At 41.8% G+C, this 18,357-nt stretch overlaps 1 protein-coding gene across 3 annotated transcripts in view; it reads left to right on the top strand.

The window, feature by feature from the left end:
- Positions 1 to 14,779, top strand: part of LOC142389797 (uncharacterized) — a 37,973-nt gene extending 23,194 nt beyond the window's left edge. For 2 of the 3 annotated variants that reach the window (XM_075474903.1, XM_075474901.1), the window contains 10 exons: positions 1,941 to 2,463; positions 2,711 to 2,870; positions 3,001 to 3,114; positions 3,236 to 3,343; positions 3,513 to 3,669; positions 3,785 to 4,400; positions 4,509 to 4,662; positions 4,777 to 4,866; positions 4,965 to 5,160; positions 7,323 to 14,779. In XM_075474903.1, the coding sequence (XP_075331018.1) occupies positions 1,941 to 2,463; positions 2,711 to 2,870; positions 3,001 to 3,114; positions 3,236 to 3,343; positions 3,513 to 3,669; positions 3,785 to 4,400; positions 4,509 to 4,662; positions 4,777 to 4,866; positions 4,965 to 5,160; positions 7,323 to 14,146 (8,942 nt within the window). In that variant the 3' untranslated portion in view covers positions 14,147 to 14,779. The remainder of the gene's footprint in view (positions 1 to 1,940; positions 2,464 to 2,710; positions 2,871 to 3,000; positions 3,115 to 3,235; positions 3,344 to 3,512; positions 3,670 to 3,784; positions 4,401 to 4,508; positions 4,663 to 4,776; positions 4,867 to 4,964; positions 5,161 to 7,322) is intronic. The other variant, XM_075474902.1, reaches the window with a different exon arrangement.
- Positions 14,780 to 18,357: the final 3,578 nt, after the last annotated feature.

Genomic DNA, 18,357 nt, shown 5'->3' with positions numbered 1-18,357 from the left:
ACTGCAAAGTTACAACTGAAACTGTGATCACGGGGGCAGCAATTAGCACAAGTTGAGGGGGAAGTGGTCTCAGACTGTAAACACATTTGGCCTGTCACACGCACGAGCCCCGACTTCTACCTCCTCCTGCACAGTCAAGCCGCTGGTGGTCTTAGTTCAAAAGAAAGAAAGTAGTTCCTGTATGCTGGTCACAAAAAAAAGTTTCTGGACGTTCTTTAGGAACTTCGTATTGATTTGTGGACTATAAAGTTGTTTTTTTCCTCCCTCTCTTTCCCTATTTGTTTTGCATGCTCTCCCACTATAATCAGGAGAGGCGACACACCTGTATAGATAGATAAATAGATAGACAACTTTATTAATCCCTTTGGGAGGTTCCCTCAGAGAAATTGAAATCTCCATCTCACTCGCACTCAGCACTTTTATATACAGAAATGTACAAAGGACACAACAGTGGAAAACACCCAACACCAGCACCCGTATAAAGATAATGATAATAATGTAATATTAGTATACTAGTAATAGTAATGAAAATAGTAATAATGGTGATAATAATAAATAATAATATGTATATAAATTTAAGTATAAAGTAAGATTAAAATTATTAAAGGAAGATTATTGCACACCACAGATATTATTGAACGTTTTTGCACTGTTGGTTAGACAGACTGACTGACTGCCACCTGTCCTACAGTCCTTCTGTCCTTCTGTTACCCCTCCTCCCCCCAGTGAGGAGTTAAACAGTTTGTGGCATGTATGTATGGATAATACAGGCATCAGGTGTTAAACTGGTGATTTACTCTCACAACCAGTTTGACATTGCTGATGTGAACAACTGGCCAGACATAATCAGAGTACTTGTTAATTACCTATGTGGTGGGATTCAAACGAAAAAATGCTTTATTCGTCTCAAATTGGGAAAGTATTAGATATTCGATAAAAAGGGCATATTACTTAAATGCAGCGTCGCCCTTGGATCTTCTAAATAACTTGTAGGTGTCACAGTAGGACTTAAAGTCTTTAGTAGTTTCTGTCCGCAGTTTATCACTCAACACTTGGTGATATTAAAAAAAAAAGAGACCCCCCCCCGCCCTCTGATATTTGTGAATCGACAAATTCTCCGCAGTCCGGTAGAAATGATCCGGTGTTGATTCTTTTGTATTTCCAATGTTTGCTCAGGCAGCAACATGCTTCAAGAACGTTTGGACGGGGGTAACTAAAGCTTAAAAAGGTTGTGTGATGCAAAAAGAACAGAACACCTCATAGCTAACTACCTTAATTGACAACAGACCGCTTGATATTATTTGGGATGAAAAGGAACTTCCCAAACCGAGTCAGTCAGAAGCCAACATTAGGAAGAGCTCACAGCTCTGAGATGACTTCATAAAGCAATAATTCTGCGTGTCGGCAGAAAAATTGCTTCAGGGAACCTGGGGGAATTTTCCAGATGCGAGATAAAGCTGAAAAAACAAGGCTCGACAGTGATGTGGAGATCACTGCTGTTGGTTCAGAAACATTTATGCGTCCATAAATGCAAGTTAAGACTTTAAGTAAAAACACTTTGAAAGAAAATCCAGAAGTGCTGCTGCATTCTTTGGGCCTGGATTCATTTTCTAGTTCATTCACACACATGTACACAGAGTTTTCTGTTAATAAATCAATGAATGATTTTTAAATACAAACCTCCTTTTCACAGGAACGTGTAGACAGATGTCTGCCATAAAAGTATGATTGACAGGTGATATGTACATGATTAGGTTCCAGTCTCAGTCTTGATGATTTAGTGAGAGAAATACTCCAAGTTAGCAGATAAAATCCTTCAGAAATGTATTTTTTTGTTTGTTTCTTTACATGCAACTCATTTGCACATCTAGTGTTCCATTGTTTCAGCACAGCTTACACATGTCTTCGTGTTTGTGAAAATGCTCCTTTTTTCCTAACAGCTGATCAGGCCAGTAAAACAGTAGAGGCTGACAGCGAGGCCGTATCTCCTTCAAAACGATGTCCAGAGGACCCCTCAACAGACGCACCTCTCCCCTCCCAGCCACCAGCTGAGGAAGCCCCGCCGCAGAGCCCACCTCAGGAAAAAGCGAAGGAGCCCGAAAGCAGTAGTGCACCGAAAGAGCAACGCCCCTCGACACCACCTACGCCTGCAAAATCTCACATGTCTGCAGCCTCACAGTCTCCAACCACCTCAGCTCCCAGACATCACGAAACTGGCGCCCTGATCGTCACGAAGACGGCATATGTTATACCAAAGAAACAGCCTGTGTCTAATTCTCCGTCCAGCCACGAGTCGGCCTCGGTATCATGCCAGAAGCCATCTTCAGCGCCGGCATTACTGAACGAGACCCGTAATCTGCCCGTGTCACCGGCACCCAGCGCCCCCTCCTCCAGACCTTCCCAGCCTAATAACCAGGTCAGGCAGAGCATCCAGCGTTCCCTCACGAGCATCCTGTTCAAAAGGTGAGAACTACTGTACCACCATACCGCATGCTGATATCAGCGTCATTCTTTTTCTTTTTTTTTTTTACGTTAGTGAATAACCTGTGCTGTCTTGCTTTGAAATGAAAAACCCGTCCCCTTCATTGTTGAACGGTATTATCACGCTGCACTAATAAGAGCTCAGGGCTGTTACAGTTTCCAAGGATCCGAGGGTAAAATCTCGGTGTCCTTTTGCCGTCTGTTGACTAACACCCTGCTCGCTGTTTAGGGTGTGTGACTGTGAAGATTTGGAGATGTCCGAGAGCGAAGCCGCAAAGCTCGTCGCTAGCATTGAGATGGAAATGTTCGACATATTTCGCAACACAGACAGCAAATACATGAACAAATACAGAACGATAATGTTCAACCTGAAAGATCCAAGAAACAAGGTTTGTGGAAAGTTATGAGACTCCTCTTGATTTTATGATCCCCAGTTTCTCCAGTCTATTTGAATGAAGGTTGCTTTCTTAGGTTTTTATTTTTGAGCAAAGTGACACTCATCTTCTTAATCTCCCGCAGGGCTTGTTGTATCGGGTTGTGCGTGGAGAAATAGGTCCCTTCAGGTTGGCCAGGATGAGCCAAAAAGACATGCAGGCCACTAAAGTACCTGAGCCAGGTGATAAGGAGACGCAGGTAAAGATTAGAGGGCAACACAAACAAAATTCGGATTTTTGTGCTTGTTGTCAGTCCTCAAAAGGTCACTTAGTGTTTCTGCAGAAATCTATACACTCTTTTACTGTTTCTGAATATAAAGGCTAAGGATGCAGCTGCTAAAGGGATGAATTTCCAGAAGCCTGAAGCGGTGAAGGTTGACTTGCCGAGTCTGAATCCCGCTAGACCCGACAGAAAACCTGATAACACGGTGTGTACCTATCTCATTTGCATTAAATTGATGGAATAGCAAATCCATTTAGGGTAATCATAGCTGTTGTCCACATAAACATCTATCATCAAATACAGGTTTTATGATGTGTAAGACTGTTAATTCCAGTTGTGTGGGCTTTTTTTTTGTGGTACATTTCCTTTCCTAGGAGCAGAAGAGGAGTCTTCCTGCGCCTCCTCTTAAGACCAGAGCTAGCCAACCAAGCCGGGACAGCGCTGTTCCAGATGTTCTTTCGTGTATGCTTAAGGACACAACATCAGAGCACAAATCTCACATCTTTGACTTGAAATGCAGGATATGCACAGGTGAATTAGTAATTGTCTGACCACGCAGTCATTTTCCCCTAGTTGACCCTACAGTTCAGTGATGAGCAGTTGTTCCTTTTAGCTGTTATAAGCAATTTCTCACTTCTTCCCAAAGGCCGGACAGTACCTGCGGAAGAGGACGAACCTGTTAAGAAGAAACTCAAGGTAACTGTATCAAGAGATAAGCAAGAACCAGCTCTGAAGAAGTCTGCAGGAGATGACTCCCCTCTGCTGGCACCAGCTGTCTCACCTGAAACGGATTCTCCACCATCTTTGCAAATGGAGCCTTCATCCAGCCTTAATAATGACTCTCCGAAACTGACCATTGTAGAATCGCCTGCTTCCCCAGCAGATTCTCCAGCCTCCCCTACCTTAGAGTCTCCTGCTTCCCCCATCATGGAGTCCCCTGCGTCCCCCACATCAGACACCCCTACAGCCGCTCCACCAAAGAGGACCTATACACCAGTTGTGATTCCAGCCGTCTCCACAGTTACCATCACAAGACGTGATCCCCGCACTGCACCAAGCAGGATTACGGCTTCATCTGGGAGAACCTCTGGTCCCAGTCACATAAACCACAACCAAGCAGTCCCTTACGGCCCTGTTAAAGAGCCCGTCAACTCCCGATCAGCACCACCCTCCTCTCTACCACTACCGAAAACCTTACCCAAATCCATCTTAATGAAACCATCTTCCACTGCCGATCCCAGGCTTTATGGCGCATCCTCAAGGTACTGCCAAAGCTTTGAAGATAAACTTCTGAATGTTTTTTTGGGTTGTTCCTATTTGACTAAAGTCAGTTTAATGGGTGGACATTTGATCTACTGTTTGTGTTACAGAACTATGGTCCCTCAATCCCCAGTTGATGGCGATACCGCACACTTCCTGGCTAAGCAAGACATACTATGGAAAGGCTTTCTAAACATGCTTACTGTTGCTAAGTTTGTCACAAAGGGATATCTGGTGTCAGGATCTGCTGAAAATCTGAAAGCGGTACAGTGATACACAATTCTGACTTCAGTTCACTGAGCTGCGTCACAGAAATCTTTCACTTTTTCACATAGAGCAAAGATATGAATAACTGTTATTTTTTTGTACATTGTGTAGGATCTACCTGATACAATACAAATCGGAGGGCGAATCTTGCCTGAAACTGTGTGGGACTATGTTGAAAAGCTGAAGACTTCTCTTACGAAGGCAAGTCAGACACGGGTGTTATTGCTTCATCGTGCAAGATGACAAAGAGGATATATCAGCAACATACATGTCCTTTTCTTCTCTTTTTGCTTTTTTAGGAGTTATGCGTGATCCGGTTTCAACCTGCAACAGAGGAGGAAGAAGTGGCCTATGTCTCCCTGTTTTCCTACTTTAGCAGCAGAAGGCGTTTTGGTGTGGTTGCCAACATCAGCCGGTCCATTAAGGATGTGTACCTCGTCCCACTCAGCGCAAAGGAATCAGTCCCACCCATACTGCAACCCCTTGAAGGACCAGGTGTGATTGATATGACTACTAAATCTGAAATGTTTGCTTTTGCCCCGGATGAGCACTTATGTTGGCACCTCTGAGTCTCAGCAGTAACAGTTTACGTTTCGGCTGTAGCATCTCATCAGTGGAATGCTATTTCTGAATGAGTTCAGAAGAAAGAGGATGCTGTTTCATCTCCTGAAAAGGAAAGAATGAACCAGTTATTTCCCAGTGAATGAAAGAGATTGTGAAGATACGTCACAGTATTTCACATGCGTAGATGAAAGTGTCATGTTGTGCTCTCCTGTTACCCATGCCGACTGCAGTTGTCGCCTGGTAATTGTTTTTTGTTCGGCTACAAACTTCCAAATTTAGTAGAGAAGGAAAGAGATTAGACAGGAAATACAGAAAGAAGGTGATTTACCAAGATTAAGATTTATTTTCCTTTATAAACTTGCGGTGGAGGTTAACATTTTGTTTGGGGGAGTAGATATGGACTGAGATATGATTTTTTTTTTAGCAGTTTGAGCATAAAAACATGATCCAGAAGTTTGAATTCAGAGAGAAATGGCATCTAACAAACCAATGTGTGATGCCAACTTCACATTCTCTATTGCTGACTTCACTCTGAAATTATAGTTCACTCCAATCTGTGTCAAAATGTTTGGAGTTTTGTTTTCTTACTGTATTCCGTGCATTTTCATGTCAGTGTTTGTATATCGTAGACTGTGCAAAAGAATGTATAACATGGCAGCTTCCGTGAAGTGAAGCTGAAATATCTCAGAAATGGATGTCCAAATTTTTTAAACACTGAGGTTCAGAAGTAGAGGTGGAGTAGAAAGTCGATGATGTAGCCGATAGGTAACTGCATAAAAAAACAGGAGTTACTAATCATCAATTAAGAAGGTGAAGCGGTTAGGATAGTAAAGTACCCCAAAAAAGTACAAAGCTGACTAAACATTTCCAAGCTTTACACCACAGCTTTTAGTCTCATCAACAAAATGGCATCAAAGAATGCTTACTACTCTTTACAAAGCAACACAGTCATTTAGAAAGCATACACATTTTCAACCAAAGCAGCTCCAGCACTGGTTCAGGGGTGGGGCTAGAGCCAGTTTTTAAATTGGTCCTACGAAGAACCAGCTAAGAACTGGTTTTATTTTCCACAGCCCGCGAGCCACCACAGAGTCATGTCATCACATCACTTTAAATGTCTCTTCCAGTGCATGTTTGAACCTTTCTCTTGTGTTTTCTGAGCTTCTGTTGCTGACCAAAGTACAGGGAGAGTTTCTCTTCATAGATCAGTGTTTGTCTATTTTTTAAAAAATTAAAAACGTGTTGTTGTTTTTTTAAACTGCAAACTGATGTCTTAATATATCCAATTGAATTTACGGACATCGTTTTAAGAAGTGAAAACTCAGTGGACAAATCCTGCATGACTTCTCTGCCAGATTTCAAGCATTCGTTCAAAGATTTGAAGAAAATAGATAAAGTTTTCTTAAGAAACAAGACATCTATGGTGTTGAGACAACATTGTTAATTTTGAACAAAGTAGTGACAAGCAATACCTCGAGAAATTTGTTTGATAAGTCTGAGTCTTCTCACGCAAACAAAACACTAGTGTTTCAAAACTGCAAAAACTACTTGGAGAGGAAATAGAAAGATAATGTGCTATTAGTTATGTCACGACTAGAATGTGTTTGGGATGAGCACGACCAAAAGGTTTGAATCACCCAAATAAAATAAGGCCCAAATAAAGCACAGCAGTCCCACTTTACTTTAGCAAAGAATACTAACACAAGGTTTCAATGATGATTACCTTAAACCATTTCATTTTGCAAGTTTGGCTATGACCAGTTTTAAGTTTTGGTTATTGTTATGCTGTTGCATGAAGCCTGGCAGCCAGATGAATCTCCCGTTTCTAACTGCCCTTCAAAATGAAAAATCAACTGAGGTTACAAATTGATAAGAATTTATGCTTTTTACTGGACTTTATTTCAGTTTAATTAGTCTTATGCTTAATTAAGTACTTTTCCCAGTAGTAATGTAGTGCTTGACCAAAGTATTGTCAGACATGCATGTCTATGCATAAAAGTAATCTCAATGGGAAATTGGTGGTCTCATTCTAATATATTTCTAATAAATAATAATAATTGTAGTAATCTTATTTATTTTCCTTTTTTTCTCAGGTTTTGAAAAAAACCGACCCAATCTTCTTCTGGGTCTAGCTATCGTCCAGAGGACAAAACGTCCAGGTAGCTTACCTCAGGAAACTGAAGAGAAGAGACCCAAGGTTAACATGTCCAAAGACCCCATGTGGATCCCAAAACCACCAGTCCTCTACGGTTCTGACAAATTGGAGATATTCCAACCTTATGATCCAGAGACTCCTGCTAGTACCTCCCTTCCTGGTTCATCTTCTTGCCCTGGATCACCATCAGACTCATCCTCTTCTGGCTCTGTCACGGTACCATCTTTTCTGTCTTCCATTAGAGTAACTTCTTGTACTTCATCTGTTGTTGCCACAGAGTCCACATCTAATAGCAACTCTGCCAAGAACCCCAAATCAGCATCAAGTAAAAAGACACCATTAAATACTATTTTGAAGACTTTGTTTGGTACTAAGCAATCTGATACCATAGCATCCTCTGATGGAAGTTCTACAAAAACAGTAGTAAGTCTTAAGAAAATCCCAATGTTTTCTCAAGCATCTGGATCAATGGTGGATCCAATTGTCCAACAGTATGGACAGAAATCAAAAGTCAAACAGATAGAAGAAGAGGAGAATGATTTTGACAGGCCATATGACCCAGAAGAGGAATATGATCCTGCAATAAGATATAAAACAGTTACTCCACAGACCACAGAGAAAAGGAAAACAAAAGACTCAACATTACCAGACTTTGTGGACGATGATGTTGCCTATGATCCAGAGGATGAGACCATTTTTGACGTTATTCAAAGCGGTGTTGCTGAAACAAAGCCCCCTGTTTCAACTCAAATGTTAGATGGTCCATCTTGCCCAACACCAGTTTCCACTCCATCTACAGCTCAAAGCTCTACCCCAGCTGCGTCTATACCGAACCTTCCTACAGGCACTGTGGTTGTCTCTGCTGCAACACTGAGTGAACAGCAGCGGATGCTTGAGGAACTCAACAAGCAAATTGAAGAGCAAAAACGTCAGTTGAAAGAGCAGGAAGAGGCACTAAGACAGCAGAGGGAGGCTGTTGGTATGTTCATGGCTCACTTTTCTGTTTCAGATTCCCTAATGTCTCCCCCAACAAAAGCATCACCACTAAGCCAACTGTCATCTACGCAGAGTGGTATAATGCAAACAGAATCAAAGTCTTCAGATAAAAGAGATGAGGCCAACAACTTTACAGAGACTAAGGGTGAATCAAGTGTGGATTCAAAAACTGTTGCAAAAAAGCTAGAAGGCGCAACTGCTGACTTAAATTTAAAAAATGATATAAATACTGCTGCAGAGCAAAATGAAATAGAGGAACATGACAAATATTCGTCTGCTGGAGAGATTGAGGATTCTGATGTAGCTTATGATCCTGAGGATGAATCACTTTTTGATGAAATCCAAGAGGATGTATTCAAAGGAGGAAGCACAAAGACTAGTGAAGCATCATCTAGAACAGGACATAGTGCCTCTCATAAAAGCGTGTCTCCAACTTCATATCAAAGCAGAAAGCGTAGGTCATCGCCAAAAAGGCGGAGTCGGCGTGATAGGGACCACCATAGAAGTCCGTCAGGAAGGTCACTGCAGCGTTCTCGTTCACATTCTAGGAAACGTAGAGACAGGGATAGACACAGAAGAAGTGAAAGGGACAGGTCAAAGCACGGAACTAGGGATCCATCTGGACACCATCGCAAAGACCATACTACACACCACCATTCTCGGGGGCGTAGAAGATCTCCTTTATCCCCTAGAAAAAAACATTCTGCATCCCTTTCACCAAAACGCTGCAGAGCCCCCTTCCCAGAAATCAGTCAGAAAAGAGAACCAGAAAATATTCCATGTAGTCTTCCTGACTCTGTTGTGGGAAAATTTGTTGAGTGTAAGACGTTGCCTTCCCCACTAACTATAAAAAGTGATCCAGATGGACCTAAGTTAGAGTGTAATCTTTATGAGAACTCTAATACACACTCACACAAACTTTATAATGTGAAGACTGAAATTTCAGATCCAACAAAATTTCAAAAACTTGAAAAAAAAACAGTCAGTGATCATGATAACTCAGGTAGTGATTGTTTTACACAGGGAAATAAACCCTCAGTGCAGGAGAGATTCTTTCAAGACAAATGTGAAAATACAATTCCTCTTAGGGAAATTGATCCACCCATTCGAGATTCTCCTGAGAGCCCTGATCCAGAGCCACAGTTTATGAAACCTTCCAGCTTGGAAAATAATGACTGTGCCAAGACAGAGGAAAGCAAAAATCCAGAGGAGCATACCAGTGTCCCGATGGCATCAATTAAATCTGAAAATAATTGTGTGCCAAATGGTGGTCAAGCAGCAATGTCCGTTACAGGTGTAGATCTACAAATCCCCAGTGTCAAAGTTCAAGGTTTGATAAAAACAGATAATCACACAGAGGCTGAAAATACTGTCTTAAAGAACCAAGAAATTGTGATTTCAGGGGGAGGACATTCAAATCAACCTACAGGCCTGCACCCTGATGTGAGTTGCCCAGATATTAGGGATCTAAAACCAGATATGACAGAGTCTGGGCATAGAGGAGGACTGGTAGATCTAAAAGAAACAGGAATTAGATTTCCAGGGCCTGAAATAAAGGGTCTATGCATGCAAGGCATATTGCCAGATATTTGGGGCTCTGGACCAGGCATTAAAGATGAAGTTATCAAGGTTCAAGGAAAACACGTAATGGGACCAGGAGCATGTATGCAGGATTCAGTATTAGATATAAGAGAACCAGGTATTCAGCACCAGAATTCTAACAGAAACAATTTGTGGCCTGTCAGAGGTACAGAAATTAGTCCAATGCAAGATACACAAAGTTCTTTGCAGGGTGTGAACCATGAAGTAAAAGGTCTATACCCTGATATGAGACAAAATTATGTATCAGGTGTCTCAAATTCACCAATGTTAGAATCAAGTATACAAAATGAGAGAGGAAATTTATTCATGAATAGCCTACTGTCACACACACTTGTGCCAGATAATAGGATCTCAGGACTAAGAGATCCTTTATCTATGTATCAAATAAATACTGGTACAAGGGGGCATGGTGATGAGAGAAGCCAGAATAGTAGTTGTCTACAGCTAGAGAACTCTGATGGCAAGTCAGATGTGATGAAAAAAGGGATATCATTTGGCGATCCAAAGTTAGATGTAAGGGTACCTCATGTAGAAGCTTTGAGATCTAATATGAGAGGTGAAGGTGAAACAGATTCATGTCAATCTTCTGTAGGCTTGAGAGGAGATCAGCCACAATCAAGGCATGATGGCAGTTCTTTTCAAGATACGGGCCTTGGAAAAGGAGGTTTTTGGTCACATGGAGAGGATGCAGACTTGAGCATGATGGGTTGTGGTCAAAGAATTGAAGACATGCCAAACTTCACAAATCCTGACTGGAAAGGTCCAGGAACTCTCCAGAGTAGTCCAAATACAGACCTCTGTCCAAGTGTGAGAGATCCAAACTGGAATATCCAAAGTTCAGACATTGGAAAAGATTGGAAAGATATGAGTGGAACAGATCCTCTTAGAGGAGGGCCATTTACTCATGGAAGAGGGCCAAACATGGAGAGACAGGTGCCTGGAAACTCAGAATATAGACAGGCAGAGAGTGAAATAATAATTCCAAACACACAAGATACTAGGCATGATGGTAGAGAACCAGGGCGTATAGATTTCAATGTAACAGGACCAGAAAGAAGAGGTCCTGAGATGCAGCTCTCAAGGCATGACATGAGAGGACTAGATTTCACGGACCATGGACCTGAAAGGCATGTTCCTGAGAGGGAGGTCCCTGTACATGACAGAAGAAAACCAGTGCATCTAGATTTAAAGAGACATGGGCACGAAACGAGAGGTCCTGAAACTCAAGTCCCCATACATGAAAGGAGAGGACCAGGGGGTCCAGCTTTCATGGGACAAAGATCTGAAAGGAGAGGTCCATCTACGGACAATGAGGGCAGTAGCTTGAGAATACAAGGTGGTCTAGAATCTAAGGGATCAGGATTTGATGGAAGAGGTATAACCATGGAGGGTTTGGGGCATGACAGAAGAAGATCTGTAGGTCCACTTTTCGGAGGACCAGGACCTGAGAGAAAAAGTCCAGCAGTGGAGAGTCATAGATCAGATATGAAGCGGTTTACAAGCCCAGATTTCAGGGGACCCTGCCCTGAAAGGAGGGGTCCCAACATGGAGGGTCCTGGACCTGACAGGAGAGTACCTGGAGACCTTGAATTTAAAATACCAGAGTATGAAAGGGAAAGCCTATCTGTGCAAGGCCCTGGTCCTCAAAGCAGAGGACTTGGACGTCCAAATTCTAGAGAACCAGGGCCTGAAAATGGAGGGCCCCTTATGGGTGGTCCAAAGATTGAAAGGGAATTATTGGGAAGTTCAGATTTTGATAGGCCAGTACATGAACTGACAGGACCGACTTTAGAAAACCAGGGTCCTGAGAGGAGAGGATCAAGACGGCCAGATTTCTGGGGACCAGTATCTGAAAGGAGAGGACCGAGAGCTCCAAACACTGGTGGACACGGTCCTGACAGGGAAGAACCATATGTGGGGGTTGCTGGGTGTAACTTCATAGGACAGGAGCCAGAAAGAACTGGCCCAGGTATAGATGGTCCAGGGCCTCATAATCGAAAGGGAGGGCCACATTCCGGAAATGATGAAATGGAGGGTGGACGTCCAAATATGGTATACAACAGAGGGCATAACAGAAAAGGTCCAGACTTTTGTGGACCTGGTTCTGATTTTCCAGGTCCAGTACTCAATAGAAGAGGACGAGGGGGTCCAAGAATGGGAAGACCAGTGTCTCAGCATGCATATCCAAACAGAGAGAGCCCAGGGTCCGACAGAAGAGGTCCAGAAGGTCCTAATAGCAGGGAATCTGGGCCAAAAATTATTACAAATATGGAGGGAACAGAACATAGCTGGAGTTATCCAGGAGGTCCAGTGATTAGGGGTCATGAGTCAAGAGGAACACATCTAGAAATGGAGGGCCCACAGTCTGATATGAGAGGGGCAAACTTTAAAGGAGTGGGGCCTGACAGAAGAAATATGGTTAGGAAAGGACCTGGAGGTTTTAGAAGACCAGATAATGAAAGTAGAGGTCCAGACATTGAGGGCCCGTCTTTTCACAGACAAAGACCAGGAGGCTCAAGCTTCAGAGAACCTGGGCCTGAAAGGCAATGTCCAGATATGGAAAGCCCAGGGCCTGACTGGGGAGAAGAATCAGGCGGTCCAGACTGTAGAGGTCCAGGCATAAGGCAGAAAGGGACAAATGTAGAGGGTCTAAGGCATGAAAGAAAAAATTACTGGGGGAAATCGGCACCTATTCAAGAAAGTCTAGATCTAGAGGCTCCAGGATCTCATAGAACAAGTAGAAACTTTAGGGCTCTGGGGCCTATGAGAAGAAACATTAGAGGACCAAGACCAAATGTCTGGGACTCTGCACCGAGTGGGAGTGGCACAGACCCTGAAGAGCAATGGTTGGATAGGAGAGGTAATATAGAGGCTTTAGGAAATGAAGGTGATAATTGGGACAGACATGGAAATTGGAGTTCAGAGCCAATCCAAGATGATCTCGATGAACACAGCCAAGACCGTAGTAGGCAAGGTCCTCGTAGTGAATGGAGAAACTCTGGAAGTAGTGGCCTGGGGCTCACAAAGAACAGACAAAAAATGCAATATCCAGGCCCTCAAAGGGGTCCTGGAGATGACAGGGATAGCCATGGTTGTCGGGATTCAGAGCCTCTCCAGCAGGAATCAGAAGTGATTTGTGCAGGTCCCAGTTGGGGAGCACAAGAAAATGAATGGAGAGAGCCTGATAGAGGAAGTGCTGGGCCATTTTTCAGAGATGAAAGGAATCCAGACAAAAGAGGCTATGATAGAGGTCGTGGTAGAGGACGAGGACGAGGATGGCACCAAGACTTCAGAGGGAATATGACAGGCCGAAACATGGATGGATCTGGAGCTTTTAGGAAAGGTCCAGATTTGATTAATTTATCGTCAGACAAGAGAGAATTTGACATGGAAAGCCTTGATAGCAGAGGCCAAGATGGTCCAGAATTAAGGCACCCGGGTAGAGGTTACATAAATTCAAACACTGAAGGACTTGAGTCTTATGAGAGAGATTCAGATTATGGAGAGCAAGGATCTGAATGGCATGGTGTAGACATGGAGGACCCTGGATTACAAAGACAAGGATTTGAGCAGGACTTTAGAAGAAAAAGTAGAGGTTCAAAAATGAGACATCGAGGGCCTACTAATGCCAATATGAGGACGTCATCACCTCAAAGTTCAGATTTTGGACATGGACCTGGTATGTGGGATACAAACACTGAGTTCCTTGAGTCTAATAGAGGAGGTTTCGACATGAGGGAAGGGGAACAAGGGCATATGGGTCAAACAAACAGTGATGGTAGAAGAGGTTCTCATCAGGTTGCTAGATTCCAAGACTCTTGTGAATCACATTCAATGCCATTCAGTAGGCCTGTTGGTCCAGGTCCAAGCAGAGGAGGAAAATCATTCCCTGCTTTTGACGGCCCACAAAATCAGAAAGTTGTTCGACCACCGAGACACAGAGGTGGCTTACTTCCCACTCCAACAGAAGGTCTCCTATCTGTCCCCAATCATTTGATCAAAAATTCTGAAGTCTATAGCATGGAGGGAAAACAAATGGGTCACCCAAAAAACTGGGACCCAAGTAGAGGCAGAGCAGGACATAGTCGATATAGGGGGCGCTCAAGAGGGCGAGGAGGGGGAAGTCCTGCTGGTGATATAAGCACTGTGGAGGGAGAACACTGAAAGGATATGGGCAATAAAAATGACAAATGTGGGCTTTAATGGTGTGTGTGTGTGTGTGTGTGTGTGCGTGTAGAGATTAAAACCAATCAGTATGCATAGCCATTAAAAAAAAAAGTGTGCTCAGGCAAGTTAGTCACAGAAAAAAAAATTGTCATACTCTTCAGGACACAAAGGCTGCAAAACTGGGCACGTGATAACGTGTAGCTGCATCACAACGTATAGAGACAGTTAAATATAAGGCCCATTGAATGTATTTTTTTGTTTGTTGTTGTTGTCCTGAAATTTCACCACAGAAAAAAATCTGACTTTGGAGCTCAAATTTAGGGGTATTTGAGTTGATTATGTTCTAGTTTGTTTTTCTGTATTAAAAAAAGATGTTTATGATGATGGCTTATGCCTGTTAAATGTAATTGATCTGTTGTAAATAAGACTCGATGCATATTTCTAATCGGAAAAAGTTGCAAACACCTTTGTACAAAATATGTACAGTTTTTGTTTCTTTTTTTTTTTTTTTATGTAGACCCAGTGTCACTGCAGTAGCCTTCATCAGGCTTGGATATTCTGCTAATTAAACATGATGTGTTTCAGTGTTTTAGAATGGAAGAAATCAATAAAGTGGCATTCCTTTTTAAACTTGTCTTGAGTGAGTTTTATCATTGACATAAGGATGGATTTGTTACTGCATGAGTGGTACCCATATCTTACATTAAGCTCCATATTAAGACACAGTGTCAGAACTTCTTTTCTCCCTTACATAAAAGCTTGATTTGATTGGTTTTTGAATTTTAGAATTAAAAAAAGAAAGTTATTTTTTTCAAGCATAGGCTATATTTTGTTATTATCCCAAATACAATAATAATCAGTACCTCAGAATATTCGACCTGCTTCTCAGGGGGATTTAGCGTGAGAAGCTGGAGGAAATCAAAATTGAGTGAGAAGAGTAGGACGAGAGGGATGCTTTCACACCCTCTGGGGGCAAAAAAGATTGATCTATATTGTCCATGACCCTCTATAACATTTTTCTGAAAAAGTTTATTGCCACTAGGGGGTGACAGAAGTTTGTGTTTGCTGCTCTTTGATGTCACTGGTATGGTTATTACAAAGTTTGACCCCATCGGCTCAACTTTTGCTTTCCACTCATTTTTCCCCCCATTCAGTGTTTGTCATTTCCTGAGGGTTAAACTATATTAAAAAAGTCAACTACCACTGCAGTTTAATGCATTTGTGGACACTCATATAGTTACTTGGGATGTGTTAAAAAATAAATTGGCACAATACAACTTTTACGCATGTGTAATAATTTTCCAGAATGTGTTTTAACTGTGACAAGTATTTCAGTGTGTTTTAGGACGTTAAAAATGCGGAAACATTAAAATACCGTTTTCACAATGCAGAGTTTAGACACTTTATTGCCCAACAGACAGCAACATACTGTTAGATCGGGTTCTTTTAGTAGGAGGCTCAAGAACGGACCGGAGTAAATTCAAGTGAAAATGAAGTCTTTATTGGTCTGGCAACAAGTGGAGCATTTCAGCGCTGGTCTCAGTCTGACAGAACTCTCGCAGGAATCCGTCAGCCCGAGCCCCGTATCCCCGGTTACACCTCGTATATATGTCTCCTAGTTTCCCGAGGTGGATCCCTTGTTGATCAAATGTGATTGGATATGAATTGTCTAACTCAAATAATGTCTCTGAGGAATTCAAATAATGTGTGTGTATCAATCTGCCCTTGGTTTCCCAGACTTTCCTGATTGTTTTGTCTGTCTACTCCTGCATCACTTAAGGTCATATGGAAAAGTACTGAGACTTATTTCATTCCTAATGTCTAAGAACAAAGCCAATTATAACAATCCCCCTTTTGAAGTGATTTTATCATTTCAACTAATTCAGTCAAATAACTGAGGTAGGAATGTAATATTCTGTATTGTGTCACATCTGTATTAGCAGTAGCAAGACTTTAGCAGTCACCCCCCAAACTGCAAGAGCCACTTACCTTTTGAGATGTAGCACAACCAGTTAGGAGATATCTGTCATCCCCCTTTTGAAGTGACTTCATGTATCATTATGTAAGCTAATGTGTAAGCTGGTCTTCTTTGCAATTAAAAGCAGCAAGCAAATCTTCATTGCACAGGCATGGAAATAGTAAACATAATTGTAATGCTTACGCTACACTTTCAAATCAGGACTATTCCATCATTTTACTCGGAACAGAAACTCTTTCCGAGAGGGTTAAGACCTTCATAAATCACTGATTATAACTCTGCACATAAGCACATTTAGAAAATAATTGTGATGCGTTAGCAAAACCTTCTATATCAGGAGTATTAATCAAAATTCTAGAAATAGAGACTCTTTTCTAGTAAGTTTAAAACCTTCCTCACTCAACTGATAATAACTCCGCAATGAGCACATTTCTTAATAGATTATATGTAGAAAATATTAATTGCTATATGTATTGTGTGTATGTGGCCCCGAACCCATCCTCTGTGTGGACTCTTTGTTCATTATTGCCTAAAACCTTATGTGGCTAGCAAGGCCGTGCTCATAAGTACCATAACAACACAACACTGATTAATCAAAAATTTTCACATCATTTCTATTCTACTGACACTCAAACATTGCATAAGGCAATTAGCATCACCAGCAGGTTCGTCCACCGTTTGCAGCGAATAGGAGCGAAAACCCGATGTATCCGGGAAAAATTCACCTATGGCCCCATTTCCACTTGGCGACCGACCAACCTAGGTCCCGCTCCAAACGGCTGAGTCACCCCACTGGCAATTGACATTCTAAAAATGATTCATTATCAGCCTTTAAGAGGAACAATCTAAACACTTTAAACATGAAACATAAACATATGAATTTAATCAAGGCTCGACTATATGATTATATTAGCCTCTGAGTAATTATGATTAACTTTCTAAATGATTATATCTTTCTTAGATGACCACATGACGAGTCGTGTGGTCTCTTGTGGTCCAATCCTGTCGATGCTCGATGCTCGGTTCTCTTCTTGGCTGAACGTCTGTTCAGCATTCTGATCCGGAACTAATCTTGGAAGGAGAGGTCACCAGTACATCACTTCCCTGAGGGATATTCAGCATCCCCTCCCTAACTAATTTTCTTTTGGGATAATTTTGTTGTGTAGTTCTCCACCATCATCTTGGCATGATGGGAAAGGCCTCCCAGATCTCAAGCTTATGAGTCCTCCGGCCGTACGTCCTGTAGTGGTTCTGAATCTGTGGAATAATATTAGCAAATCTCGCAGCGCAGTAGTGCAAAATGTCATTTGCACTGTATTTTTCTACTTAGGGCATCTCTCTTTGAAAGGTTCAATTTCAATGCCCAATTCATTCTTTATTTGTTTTTCATATGGACCCCAAACAAAACAAAACTAAAAGAAAATCAAATCAAATCAAATCAAATCAAAGAAATCATAAAATAAACACAAAACAAAACAAAACAACTGGCCAGTTGGTATAACCCTTGCTTTTAGGAACCAGAATAGTCATCAAACTGCTGTGCAGCTTCAATGAGAAATCCAGTACCATCACCTTATTTTTGCTGTGAAAAAAATCAAATTATTTAGGGAACACACATCATCACGATCAACATCAACATCAACATAGTTGGTATAATCCTTGTTTTTAGGACAATACCAGAATTCTCACCAAGTTGCTGTCCAGAACTTCTGTATTATCCATTTATTCTGCTGTGGAAAATCATTAAGGCAGTTTTGGGATTATGACAACACACAAACAACACTCAACACCAGACAACACAGGTTAGGACAACAAACGACAAACATATATTGCATTTCTGGGTTTGCTCAAGCAAACCTCCTGTTTGCACTGGGGTCTAAGTATACAAACAGTGGTCTTCATATTCTGAGTTTGATTCCATGTCTTCCTCTTCCAGGTCCGGGAAGTCTTAATGCAAAAGAAGACAGAAACACACACAGAATTTTTGGGAAAATTTGAGAAATTTTAGTAAACCATGATTAATTGTTAATTAATGGCCGAACTGCTCCACTGCAGTTTCTCCTCCTGTGTTGTTGTTTGCTGTAGGACAGAAATATTTGTAGTTAGTTCTCATTTTGGGAGCGGCACAGCATCAAGAAAGCAGACATTTCTTTTCAATGCCTAATTGATTAATTTGTTTAGGATAAATATTGTCTGTCCTCTCTTAATTCAGGTCAGAGCGTTAAAAATA

This window comes from Odontesthes bonariensis, chromosome 10 (genome assembly GCF_027942865.1).
Source record: "Odontesthes bonariensis isolate fOdoBon6 chromosome 10, fOdoBon6.hap1, whole genome shotgun sequence".
Classification (NCBI taxonomy): domain Eukaryota; kingdom Metazoa; phylum Chordata; class Actinopteri; order Atheriniformes; family Atherinopsidae; genus Odontesthes; species Odontesthes bonariensis.
This window is presented reverse-complemented; position numbering and strand designations above follow the sequence as displayed.